Source organism: Ascaphus truei, chromosome 13 (assembly GCF_040206685.1).
Source record: "Ascaphus truei isolate aAscTru1 chromosome 13, aAscTru1.hap1, whole genome shotgun sequence".
Taxonomy (NCBI): Eukaryota; Metazoa; Chordata; class Amphibia; order Anura; family Ascaphidae; genus Ascaphus; species Ascaphus truei.
This window is the reverse complement of record NC_134495.1, coordinates 30841654-30855786: the sequence shown is the minus strand read 5'-3', so window position 1 is coordinate 30855786 and position 14133 is coordinate 30841654. Positions and strand designations below refer to the sequence as shown.

At 44.7% G+C, this 14133-nt stretch overlaps 1 protein-coding gene across 2 annotated transcripts in view; it reads right to left on the bottom strand.

The window, feature by feature from the left end:
* Nucleotides 1-529: 529 nt before the first annotated feature.
* LRRC74B (leucine rich repeat containing 74B) overlaps nucleotides 530-14133 on the bottom strand; it is a 55221-nt gene continuing 41617 nt past the window's right edge. For both annotated transcript variants that reach the window (XM_075569019.1, XM_075569020.1), the window contains exons 12-13: nucleotides 9448-9533; nucleotides 530-1930 (exon numbers count right to left, since the gene is read on the bottom strand). In XM_075569019.1, coding sequence (XP_075425134.1) covers nucleotides 1903-1930; nucleotides 9448-9533 — 114 coding nt within the window. In that variant the 3' untranslated portion in view covers nucleotides 530-1902. The remainder of the gene's footprint in view (nucleotides 1931-9447; nucleotides 9534-14133) is intronic.

Sequence of the window (14133 nt, the reverse complement as noted above, 5' to 3'; positions counted from 1 at the left end):
TTTGGGGGTACAGTATGAGGCTGCATAAAATACTACACAAAAACATACAGTAAGAGTTCTGTAATGAGTAAAGTGCCGTGCATGCGCAGATACGTGCGCCAACTGCGCATGCACGAACGGCGAGCGCCAACTGCCTGCAATGTATTTTACAAAGCAATGATGGGGATATCTGAGATGTGGTTACAAAAGATGTGTGGCATAATGGTCAATGTCTTGAATATACAACTTTTTTTTTATTTTATTGCAGTTTTACCAACTGGTTATCACATCTCAATCCCCCATTAACGGTCACTGACATGAATGGTTAACATGGGATTGTGGTGCCATAACCTGTATTACACCTTGGTGAATTCCCCCATTAGTTCTTTTCTACCCCTTTGAAGGCAGCTTTGCTATGTGGTACCCCGGATTCCTCTCAGCGGTGGCTTCATGGATGTATTGGCACAACAAAAGTCATTTTTAGCGTGGTTGTGGCGAAAGGGGGAATATACTGCACATATTTTGGTCGTGTCCAAAAATTCAGCAAACATGGAGGGAAGTGTTTGCTTTAATACACAAGGTTCTGGGAATCACTGTCCCACAGGACCCAATATATACAGTATTGGGAAAACCAATGGCCAATCGTAACAAAAAAGAAATTAAAGTTATCTCCCAAATTGTAAATGCTACTAGATGCACCATCGCCAAAAACTGGAAACAACCGACTCCCCCATCCTTAAACCAAATCAATAACAAAATCTGGCATATAGTCTATATGGAAAAACTCACTGCTTACCTAACTGGTTCCACTGCACAATTCTCAGAGACATGGGCTCCTTGATTTAGACATGCAGGTATATCCCCATATTTAGACTAGATTATTCTGAACAGAGTGATTTAAGATTTATGATTTATGTTGTATTTCACCTGTTATTTAATATGTTACATGGTTTCAAATGCTGTCCCCTTCCCCCCTTCCCATACTCTCCTCTCCTCCTAATGTGTAATCAGACCATTTGCAATATTGTACCGTTGTATTGTTCCCCCCCTTTTTTCTTTTTGTACCCCTCTTACTTTTGGAAAAATGATTAATAAAAAACTTAAGTAATAAAAAAAAAAAAAAGTAATTTTTAAAAGTATGGCATCCAAACAATAGATTATGGCTAATAACTATTATATTTCTGGTTCGGCGGTGACGCTGAGAATGCAATTTACCATCAGAGTGCACAAACCGAGGGCGTCCACCTTATAAAAGGCCTAGAAACTCCCTCGTGGCTGATTGGTGGTTGCCCGACATCCGGGGACTCCTTTGGTTCAGGTGTGGCGAGCCAGCGGTCAAACTGGAAGATTCAAAATGACACCGGGGTCCGGTCTCGCTTTATCAAGCCCAATAGTAAAGGTGGGTCAACAGTGCAGCTGTCTGTAGGTGACCTCATGGCCATGTTTGCAGACTGCCACCACATTTGTATTTTGTCAAGACTGGCAGGTAAAAGGTAAATATCTCAGGGATCCGGGGGAGGGGGTTACTGGATGTTGGGGGGAGCACCGATCCGCTCCAGGGACCCCTGGTTCAGGAAAGCTAAATGAATCGATAAACACATTCCACGTGGGACTGCTGCATTAAGTAAGACCATTTTGTTGATTTGCTTTCCTGAATCCTAACGATAACGTGTTTCTATGAACACAACAATATTGTACTTGGTAACAATACATGATTCATCTCTCTTATTAGCGCCACAACATTCTGAGACATTATATTACATTGTAACATTAACAAGTGAGTTAAAAAGGAGACGGCGGGATAGTGGAACAGGGATATGATTCATAAGGATGACTTGGTAGATGTATCATGAGAACTGTTGTTAGATATCAGTTGCTGTTGACGTATGCATACTGTCTTTTGCGTTGTTACATTTGCCAGTATCAAGAAGAAAGGGCTCTTTGAAAGGCACTAAAAAACAAAAAATATGCATTTAAGGTTACACATAATTCAGTTCGTGAGAAGAAGTGGCGCAGTGGCAGATACACTAAAGGATAAATAGCATACCGTGCTTCCACTGCAATTATGGCTTTAAGACAAAAGGTGGCACCGTGTGCTCATTTGCATGTCATTTCCCAGAATCCCTTGCTGCAGCGGAAGCCCTGTATGCAAGGTGATAATGGCGAAAAGCAGGGTTGCAGACCTGTCTATGACATGTGAATGTGCTCACAAGTAATATTTTTATATGCAATACGGTGGAGGGTTTTTAGTCACATTTTCACCCACCATAACCTAAATAATGTGTGGTGAAGACCTACTCAAGTCTTAAATAGCAAAGCCAGTACAACCAACCCACCCTGATGAGACCCACAAGGTCGAAACAGTCTGTCTGTGAGTGGGTTCTCTGGCTTTGCATCTCATCCCAGGCTATGTTTAAAAGCTGTGTTTTAAAGCAGCATGCATTGGCGTAAGGGTGTCATGTAATTATGGCTTTAAGACAAAAGGTGGCACTGTGAGCTCATTTACATGTCATTTCCCAGAATCCCTTGCTGCAGAGGAATCACTGTATGCTAGGTGATAATGGCAAAAAGCAGGGTTGCAGACCAGTTCCAAAAGATTGGAGTTGGTGCTTCTGCTAACGTACTAAACTGTACTATGTAGAAGGATAAAAAAAGAGAGCAGGCACACCAACTGGTACATTAAGTGTGTCTTTACCAGGCTCAATGTTTTGGCTTCCCAATGGAGGCTCTTGAAAAAGGCACCATTGGAAACCCGAAATGTTGAGCTAGTAAAGACACATTTATTGTATCTTTTGGTGTGCCTGCTTTATTTTTATTTTTTAACACACACACACCAAAGCTGTGACCATGCAGCAAGCTTAAGCCTATAGGGAACCATGTTAAAAATGGTTTTTGAAGCAAAAAGTGGCACTGTGTGCATATTTGCATGTCATTTCCCAGAATCCCTTGCTGCAGTGGAAGTGCTGTGTGCTGGGTGATAATGGTGAAAGGCGGGGTTGCAGACCTGCCTAAGACATGCAAATGAGCATACAGTTGTATTTACACTAAAGTAGATGGCGCTCTATTTTACACACTTAAGAAGAAAGTGGAGCCAGTCTCATATACAATTGACACGTCCCATTATAGTGTGAGCATCAGATAATTCCTACCAAACTCTTCCTTTATCCACTCCCAGAATTGCAAGCAGACAAACACAGTGGAAATAACACTCACACATTCGAAAATTCTGCACCCAGGTCACCATGTATTATGGTGAGAAAAAGTCACACATGGGGAATGGAAGTTACTGCATCATTAACTATGTGTTACCTCCTTTCTCTCTATATTGAAATGTAAATTAACTGTGTAGCAGGGTAGTCCTCCTGACCTCTGGGGTGAGATGATGCAGCTCTTCGGATTCCAATGCGGAGGTGCGGCGGCCATGTTGGTACTCCCAAAGACTAGAGAGTGGATATCCTTACAGGAAATAGGATATCCTCTGGATACAGCAAGGGCAAGGTCAGAGCTGTCCGAGACAGCGGAGGAGAAGGTTGTATCCTGAGAGCCAGTCAGGCTGCCTAGGACTAGGTCAGAGAAAACCCTGTAGGCCCGAGTTAGGCCCTAAGCTACCCAAGCGGAGTGCTGTAGGGATGGCCATACCTCAGGGACTTGCCTGTTAGGCCGATTGTCAGCGGAGCGACGGAGCAGGATGAATTGCAGGGGGGGATTCCCCAGGCCTGGAGCTACTACCGCATGGCTACCGGGTGTAAGGAGAGACGGGATATTGTTGGGAGGCCCTGCCACGTGGGATCACAGATGCGGCTCCTGTTCTCTAAGAAGGATTCCCTGGTTATATCAGTCTGACCAGGAAGGTACCCATGTGCACCACCGATATACAAGGGAGGGTAGTGCTGCCCTCACACACACACATTTGGGGTTGCCTTGGCAGACACCTAGCTTGCTTGGGTGCCCAAGGTACAGGGTGAAACCAGGACGCTTAGGGGGATAGTTTCTCACTGGGATAGGAGGAAGAGGTTGTGTATTATCACTGCCTGTGTATTCTGTTGTTATGTTCTTAATGAATGTGTATCTGGAGGGACCTTGCCGGTAAAGAGTATTGTTTATTAGTATTGTGTGTTGTGGTTATTTGTTGTATACCTACATATGTTCCTGTGAGGAGCCATCCCGTCTATGCCGGGATCCCCACGGGTGGAGGCGCTGCACCTGACACCCCCAAGCTCCCTATGAGCGGAGGCTCAGGCCTTCTGTGAGCCTGCAGGTTAGCACCATTACCCCTATTGTATGCAAATCTCCCTGGGGGGAGGGGGTTGGGGGGAGGGGAAAGGGTGTTACAACCACTTTAAGCTAATTATGTTTTCCAGCTGTAAAAGTGCAAAAGAATAACACCAGGTTTAACAGAGGAAAAGCAGCAATTGCTTTATATACAGATGTAGCCGATGTTATTGCAGCAGGTGGTGCGCTGCACGGTGACATACCCAACGCACCAATGGTAGAAGGGGCCATTGTTTTGAATCAGCTGTGTGTGAGAAGGGGGCATGGCTACCACACTATTTCACCAGAGGAGAATTAAATAAAACAATACACTCATTAATAAGGTGATTATTAAAAGTGAAAATGGTGTATAAAGATAATTGCTGTCCCTAATCAAAATGTCTCTCCCTCACTTAAGTGGGTATCTTTAGTGTATACATTCTCTATATGTAATAGTCTATCAATAAAACATATCAATAAAAGACCCTACCACCAATGTAGAGAAAGAAGATGAAAAGCCAGTGGAGATAAATCAAAGTATACGCATAGCGAGATGTTGCTATTGCAAGGCCTTCAAATCCCCCACAACATTTTTGCTTTTAAGATCTAATGTGTATTGTTTTCTTTTTATTCTTTTGGTAGACAGTCATATTACAATTCCCTTCCTAAAGCAAAAACATCCATTTTCTTTTTTCCCTTTTGTTTTGGTAATAAATTCTTAGATTGTAAGCTCTTCAGGGGAAGGGGCTCCTTTTCCTAATGTTACTTTTATATCTGAAGCGCTTATTCCCATCATGTGTTATATTATTATACCACGTGAATTACTGCTGTGAAGCGCTATCTACATTAATGGCGGTATAAAAATAATTTCCTTTTATTACCATTAGGGTTGTCAGGTGTCCAGTATTGAACCGGACTGTCCTGTATTTGGACACTGTGTCCAGTAAAAAATTAGAGTTAATACTGCACATGTATGTCTCTGGTATTACCTCTCTGGACCTGACCGGCTTGGGGGGCCACGGGATTTCCCCGAGCAGGAAGAGAGCCGGGCTGTGGCGGGGGTGCTAGGCAGCTTCCTCCATCCTGATTAGCTGCTGCTGGGTAATGCAGCCAATCAGGAGGCAGTGTGAGGAGCCTGGGGGTGGGGCAAAGGAGAGGAGGAAACAGCATGGAGCAGAGAGAGGCGAGAGGGGTGTGTGTGTCTCAAGTGTGCCGCACCTTTCACCATTGTGTCCAGTATTTTTGGAGAAGCAACCTGGCAACCCTAATTACCATATAGTTTTTCAGTCAGAGATAGGGCTAAGAAGAATTCCTATCGACTATTGGGAATTCCTAGAACATCAACTGAATTACATAGATGAGGCTGAAAAAGATGAGGCTGAAAAAGTAGATGAGGCTGAAAAAGGACATATGTATCATAATCATCATTTATTTTGTAAGTAAAAGAACGCCCCCACTTAAGGGAGCACCGCACTAGTTTATAGTCTGTAAGAACAAACTACGATTATATGAAATTCATTTTGTTAGACAGGAAAAGCCAGAAGGAAGAAATAAGTCTTTCACTGTGTCAGGAAAAGTGGAAAAGTTGCTACAGTATACACCTGAGCTCCGTCGGGAGCGAGTTTCTCTCACATTGGACTTCAGAATGAATTAAAGCCGGGAGCTGAGTGCAGCCAAGAAATGGGTCTCTTTCTCTCTTGTTGAATGATACAGATGTACCGTAGCAAGACCTGACATCTTTGATGCCGCGGTGGTTTTGGCACCAAAGGATTAACGCTGCGCGGCGTCCCATGGACCCCCTTGCAGCGTGATCGTGGCAGGCACTGCCCCCAGCGGCGCAGGCTTTTGCTTGTTCCTCCATGGCGCCGGGGACAGTAACTCTTGCTACATTATGTAAATACCCAATTGCGCCCCTCCCTTACACCTTTATTATACCAGGTACACACCTCAGAAAGATCTCAGCTGAGCAGGTATATATTATTTCTGTTGTGACATGATGTTATTATGCCAGCTAATGGCGGCCTATCTCCTATTATAACCACTTCCCCCAAACATCTCTCTTGCAGATCAATGCAAAGCAACTTCCTGCATTGATGGTAAGGGACAGATTCGTCAATATGCATTATGCATGATCGTGCATAAACTATTATTGGCTTGATTTGCTATTTTTGTGTGATCAGTCATAGTCCGTCATTAATCTGCCACTAGGAGTTGTGAAATGTACTCTTGGTATAAGGATCTGCAAAACAGTGCAAAAATCAGCACCAGGTTTAGTAAAGATCAGGGGATCCCATTGAGAGGAGCAGGTTTTTTCCCCTTTATATAGTTGTTGTAATTCTTTTTGCATTGGTTTTGCTCCAGTTTTACAGCCAGGGGGCTATAGAAAAAAAAAAAGCCCCATAGTGTCAACTTAATTGTAAAATAGCTATTTATAATACATAATATACAGCCCCAATATTGCTTTGTCACACAATAAGGTTGTACAGAGAATGATGAGCATGTTTATTAAATTGGTTGATATACAGTAGCTACTATAGATGTATCCAACGTTCTTACTCCCGTTGGTGTGTGTATTAGCGTGTCAGCCCTCCCCTTTCTCAACACAGGCTGATTCATAACAATGCTGCTTCTCCCGCTGGCGCCTAGTGTATACCATGCATGCATCCATTACTTTTAATAGTCAAGGACTCCATTTCCACAGGCTCAGTACCACAAGATTGGCGTAAAGCAGACGTGGTGCCTATAGTTAAAAAGGGAGCTACAGTAGATCACAACCAGGGAATTACAGACCTGTAAGCCTGACATCAATAGTGGAGAAGCTACTTGAAGGTTTAATACGGGATAATATTCAAAAATACCTAATGGAAAACAAAATTATTACTAATAGTAAGCATGGATTTATGAAAGATAGATCATGCCAAACTAACCTTATTAGTTTCTTTGAGGAGGTACGTAGGAATTTAAACCAAGGTAATGCAGTTGTCTATGTGTCTACTTAGATCTTGCAAAGGCTTTTGATACGGTTCCACACAAGAGGTTAGTGTGATATACAGTAGCTGGCTAGTGTACAACATAAAGCAAATTGTGCTCAGTAAAAAATATTTGCACCTCGATTGAAAACTGGTTGAAGGATAAAAAACAGAGAGTTGCCATAAATGGAACTTTTTCAGGTTGGGATAAAGTTGTAATTAGAGTACCTCAGGGATCGGTACTGAGATCCCTGCTTTTTAACTTGTTTATTAATGATCTTGAGGTTGGCATAGAGAGCAAAATCTCCATCTTTGCTGATGACACTAAATTGTGTAAGGTGGTAGAATATGAGCAGAATGTAATTTCTCTCCAGATAGACTGGGAACTTGGGCAGGTAAATTGCAGGTGAGGTTTAATACAGATAAATGTAAGGTTATGCATTTGGGAAACAAGAATAAACAGGCGACTTACAAATTAAATGGGCATAAATTAGGGGAATCCTTGATGGAGAAGGATTTAGGAGTGCTTATAGACAGCAGGCTTAGCAATAGTGCCCAAAGTCAGGCAGTAGCTGCAAAGGCAAACTAGATCTTATCTTGCATTAAACGGGCAATGGATAGAAGGGAAGTAAACACAATTATACCCCTTTAAAAAGCATTTTAAAGACCACACCTTGAATATGGAGTACAATTTTGGGCACCACTCCTTAGAAAATACATTATGGAACTAGAGAGAGTGCAGACAAGAGCCATCAAATTAATAAACGGGATAGACAATCTGGCTTATGAGGAGAGGCTAGCTAAATTAGATTTATTTACATTAGAAAAATACAATAGATTTATTAAAAAAAAGGTTGGACATCTTTTTAGAAATGGAAGGTACAGACACAGCGGCCATTATTTTTACAAATCACGGCGCCGTTTTCGTGTGCACTGCTGTACTCCACGCGGCATGAACGCCACAAATCGCCTCAGGCACTCGTGTTTATCGCGGTTGCTTTGTTTGCATTTCATGGATTGTATGCAATTAAATGCAATTAAATGAATGAATTGTAATGTGAACAGTACTACTGTGTTAATTTCAGGTGTTTAAAAGCCAGAACACTAAAATGTCATTTTTTGCACTCGCCTGCACTCGCGTCTTAAGGCGGTACGGTTGGAAGAAATCCCGCACCATGACATGGGTATTCCGAGGTATACACTGCGTAATTTGTTAAAATAATGGCTGCTGCATCTGTATACAGGGATATACCAAATAAGTAAACATGGGAAGGATGTTGATCCAGGGAATCATCTGATTGCCAATTCTTGGAGTCAGGAAGGAATGTATTTTTCCCCTTATGAGATATCATTGGATGATGTGTCACTGGGGTTTTTTGTTTGCCTTCCTCTGGATCAATATACTGTAAGTACGTATATAGGATAAAGTATCTGTCGTCTACATTTAGCATAGGTTGAACTTGATGGACGCATGTCTTCTTCAACCTCATCTACTATGTAACTATGTGATTATATATGCAGGAGTAATCACGTTGCCTACATCTGCACCTTGTCACGTCTCTGACAGGTCTGCAACTCTGCTTCTCACCTTTATCTCTTAGCATACTACGCTTCCACTGCAGCCAGAGATACTGGGAAATGACATGCAAATGAGCATTCAGTGTGTCAACTTTCGCTTCTTGCCCATTTCAACATGGACCCCTATAAGCTTATGCCTACCGTATTACACAGCTTTTCAGCACGGCCTGGGTTAAAGAAGTGCATGACCAGTAACCCTACTCACAGACAGCTGTATCGACCTTTTGGGTCTCAGTGTGAGGTTGGTTAGTGGCGACAACCAGATACAAACTAAGTTACGATGAGTAAAAAAGTGACACAAACCTTCATATACGGGATACAGCAAATAAAAATACGACGTGAGCACATTCACACGTCTCAGACAGGTTTGCAACCATTATCTCTTAGCATACTACGCTTCCATTGCAGCCAGGGATTCTGGGAAATGACATGCAAATGAGCCCTTATGAATAAATTATAAAATAGAAGTTTGGAAATATTCAGAATTTCATCTAACTTACTCTCCTAAACCAGTGCTAAAAAGGTGATTTTAATCTTACTTTGCTTCTTATTTAACAGACCACTACCAGCCAAGTTGTATACCGACAAAAGTCAAGTGTGTTAGCAAAGATAGATATTATGTGATCGATAAGCCATAGCACATGTCACATGATTGAGCGGCATTGGTTACCTGATATCAATTGTGCCACTCTGGTCCTTGTCCAGAAAATCTATTAGCTGCTGTAGTTCATCCTGCGGCATAATAATTCCAGTGCTCTATAGTGATAAGCAAAATCAAGATACATGTTTATCACAAAGCCCAGAAACCTACACATTTCACATTGAAGTACGTAGATGACACCACAAAACAACCGGATTTTCTTGATTTATTGGTCCCCTTTGCTGCTAGCGAGGCCTGCAACACATATCAGATAAAAAAAATGATCTGCAGCAATAAATCCAACCGTACCTACATTTAAAGGACATACTTACTAAGCGTTGCTAATGGATCAGACACCTCATGGCGCATCCCTGAATGGGTCAAATCTATTGTCAAATAACCCCTGACTCAACGGTTAAACTATTTGATATCTGTGCAACCACACTCATCAACATATGCATGTATAATGGTATGTATATACTGTAGCGCTACTGTTTGCGCAATGTGTTTTGCAAAGTTACAATGCAAGGTAAAGTAGGAACATTGGAGATAGGCTAAAGAGGTCAATTATAACATAAGGCAAAAGAGGACATGACCAGGGTGAAAAATGGAAAGTCGAGGCAATTTGTAAAATGAACATTGGTACTGTGCCAGTGGAACTGCACCATTACATAACCACTTAATAAACCGCTAAATTATCCCCACAAAAAGCACCTCGTTAGTCTATTTTTTCTGAAACCCTTTCACAGCTTGAGAGGACAGCCACACACTTAACATTTTCTGAACCTGGGGTCTCTGGTTTAGTCGTGCTGTGGTTCTACATCGAGACACACTCTTGAAACTGTGTTGTGGCCAAAATTACTTTTGCTTCCAAAACAGTCAGTGAGTTAGTCACTCAGGCTGCCGCCAGGGTGATGCTGAGCGGGCGCACGCACTCGCGCTTGCCAGAATGAAACACATTGCTACAATGTGTGGCCAGCGTGAGTGCACGCCTGCGCATGCCAGTTAGAGTACGGCGCTCAGCTGCTTGCAGAGACAAGTAAATTTGTTTCTGCCGCTCGCTGGCGCGTTACGTGAGCGGTTCGCCCAATGAGGGCGAACCAAATGCGTGACGTCATGGCCGTGCCCCCGACCCGACCCACATGCGTGCAACTAGCTGGCCAGGAATCACATGGCCAAGCAGAGCGCATGATGTCATTGCGCTCGAGCGCCACTGCGCACGCTCTCAGCCTGGCCGCAGCCTAAATGTAACGTCACCAGTCACAATTACTGAATAGCTCACTGGAGTCTTCTTGTGATTTGTTGCTATACAAAGATGGACCAAGCTTAGGGGAGTCCCAAAATACACCAGCCAAACTAATTAAAATAATCTGTATATAAGAGTACTCTTTGAGAAAGGGCGTTTGCCTGAAACGCGTCAGAGTATGTTTCTTTTCCCCGTTACTATGTTGTTCCAATAAATAACTTTTAACTTCATTACCATTGGTGCTGTCCCCGTTTTTGTAGCTGTGCACCGCTTCCAAACCTTGGATCTTCTCTCCGTTTAAACAGTTAGAAGATCCTAGATATCAGTTCCTAACATACAACAATAGATCAAAAGAATAAAAAACAAACAGGGCCCACATCCACAATGCTCCATTATTGACTTAATGAAGCGCTAACTTAAGTTGACGTTCCGTTGAGTGCTAGCGGATATCTTCAAAGCTCGACAGAGGAAACTGGATACATGAGTCCGCACACATACGAGTCAGCGCACCTGCATGTTTACCCATCAGTACACTAGCCTGTGGGTTTGTTTACTAATACAGACTACGGAGACATCCACGGGAAAGCTACCTTCTGTCTCCACAGCATTTTACACAATGTAGATGCATTACTGCTACGGAGGAAGGACTGGCTGAAATTCAGACAAGGATGTTCTAGCCCCGATATTCGTGTTTTGCATACATTGTCTCTCACTCACTGCCCCACACCTCTGGAATGCCCTTCCCCTCAATATCCCACTAGCACCTTCTCTATCCACCTTTAAGACCCATCTTAAAACACACCTCCTTAACGAAGCATATGAGTAGCTCCGTGGCTGATACTATACACCTCATACATTGACATTGGCCCCCTGCAGCTGCACTTACCAGAACACCCTCCTACTGTCTCTGTACGTTCTCCCTACTTACCAATTAGATTGTAAGTTCTTCGGGGCCGGGACTACTTTTCCTAAATGTCACTTATGTCTGAAAGCACTTCTTCCCATTATGTGTGTAGCCATGCATGTAAAATGGTCTGCAGTTGTCTCCCCTGCTGGCAGTCAACCTGGTAAGTTACAGGGATGCCAGCAGTAATCAAGGAGGTTTGCCCTCACACCCTGGCGAGGTGCCCTATGTATGGGTGGGAGTGGCTACATGCTCTGAGTCCACAGTTAGTGACATCAGAGCTGTGACAGCTCCTGAAGTATATAAGGCACAGCACTGCCCAAAGTTAGTTGGTTGCTGCGTTGTTGGAGTGCGTTGGGAATGAAGGATCCATTAGTGCAGTAACTAGTGGTCCCTTTCTACGTCTAAGTGGATAAGAGCCACACTGTGTCCAGGGACCTGGCACAGGGGTGATCTCCTTATGGGGAGAGGGGATCCCACTCCATTGGGAGGGCGTACCTGGCAAAGGGACAGCAGAGAAATATGTACGGCTGAGACAGCTGGCTGTGAAGGGCAGCTTGCCCATACATCAACAATAAAGATGCCCTGTTCAAAGATAACCCCACTGTGTGAGTGTGAAGTTACTCTCCAGTGGAAGGCACCATCAAGAAGGAGTTCCTCATCAGGACCATCTCCCTGCAGACGCATAGATACTGATGAGGTGGAGGCGCTGCACGTGATATAGGTAGGACTCGCACACACTACCTCAGCTACCTGTCTGGATTGACAATCCCCGAATACCATCATGCGGGAGACTCAGGAGTCCTGTTGCCTACAGGTGCACCACCAGACACGACCATGTAATGGGGGCTAGTTAGACCACACGGGCCAATATGAGATTGGGTGGGTCAAGCTAGAGGGAATACCCGTTACAGTTGGAGGCGCTGCTGAGATACCTGTCAACAGGACAGGCTTTTGCTAGGCACACTGGGAAACAGGGAGAGTGTCTGCTGCCACTTTGTGCTGCGTGGGAAGGAGCCAGGGGTAGTCAGGGGAGTTGCTGGAGCTGCAGGCCGCACGGACGCCCTGGGATTCTGCAAGGAGTTAGTAGGGCTGGAGCCGGGCTATAGCTGTCCGAGTCCCTTGAGGTAGTGCTAGTGGTAGGATGCCTAAAGGGATAAACTGGTAACGTAGGTCAGGAATCCTGGAGAGGGTCTGCGCTAGACTAGCCAACAGTAGGTAGACGCCCACGTACTGCATGGAAGAGCCAGAGTACTCTAGTCCATTCCAGACCACTTACTGAAGGGAGCACAGACTGGGAGGAAGGAGATACAGCAGACACAGAAAGAGTGAGCCTAGCCTGAGGTAGTGCAAACACGAGTCAGATCTACATTAGGTACACAAGGTTGTGCACAAGGCATTTTTATTGTATTGGTGTGGCAGCTGCCCCGCAGAGAGGAGCTCCATGTACAATAAAATAATATACAGTAGCCCAATGGCGATCGCAAGAATGGAGGATCCGCGCGGTGCGGAAGGTCCAAGATGGCGAACAGAGGCCGAGGGAGAGAGCACACATGGCATGTGCACGGGAGAAGAACAAGCTACAGATGAGACTGTTGTGAGCCTGCTGGAAGAACAAGCTACAGAAGAGACTTTTGTGAGCCTGTTATGGAATGGTGCGAAAGCTGTGATTGCACCGTGTTGGTCCTGCCTAGGACCTTGGGGTAGTAACCCTGAGGACAGTGAAGAGGACATTGTCATGAGTTATGAGGAACATAATGCACTGGATTGTCATTTGATGTACAAACAGTTAAAAGCTACCTCATTCGATCACCAGGGTGACATTTCAAACCAAGATGGCGGTTCCCGCTTCCCTGGGAAACCGCGTGGGCCAATTGCAGAAAATGTAGCAAATGCTCAACTTACAGAGAGTTGGCCAGGAGTGGCGCCAACAGGAAAACCCCACCCTGATGGGGAGTATGGCGCGAAAGCTGAAGCCGCGCCCACATGAACTATGACTAACTCAGCCCCTGTGCTGGGTCATGAGACTAAATCGAGGAACCTCACTCCAGTTTCTACCAGGGGGAGTGGTTTCCGGTTGTGGCGGATGCGGATGGAGTTAGCTGGGGAAGGGGTTGGCTAACCAGCCCCTGCACTTCAGTTGCGAGGAGCCAGCAAGCTGAATAGACCACTAGTGAGAGTGCCTCCTCTAGTGACTATGGCCTGCAAATCCGAAGAAGGGTCACCGATATCTACCCATCCCTACTCGGTTCCAGGAGGCTTCCTGATACTACGAGTAGCGGGTATGGAGACAGTGGCATGCCTGTGCCTGCAGGGTCGACTGCCGGGCGGTGCTGTGAGCTCTACGGCGCGATGTGCACAATGTGGCCTGCAATACCTGTGGCCAATGCCGACATTCGTGCCGGTCCAGGCAGTGGAGACCGCTGGAGATATTGCCATGCTGGCTGCGGAACTCCCCGGCGTGCTCTGGAGGGAGTCTGCTGATCCCGGAGAAAGGGGATCGGGCACGACTATCAAACCCGAGCCAGACGAGAAAACCGACCACCGACGCGGTGACAAAATGGGG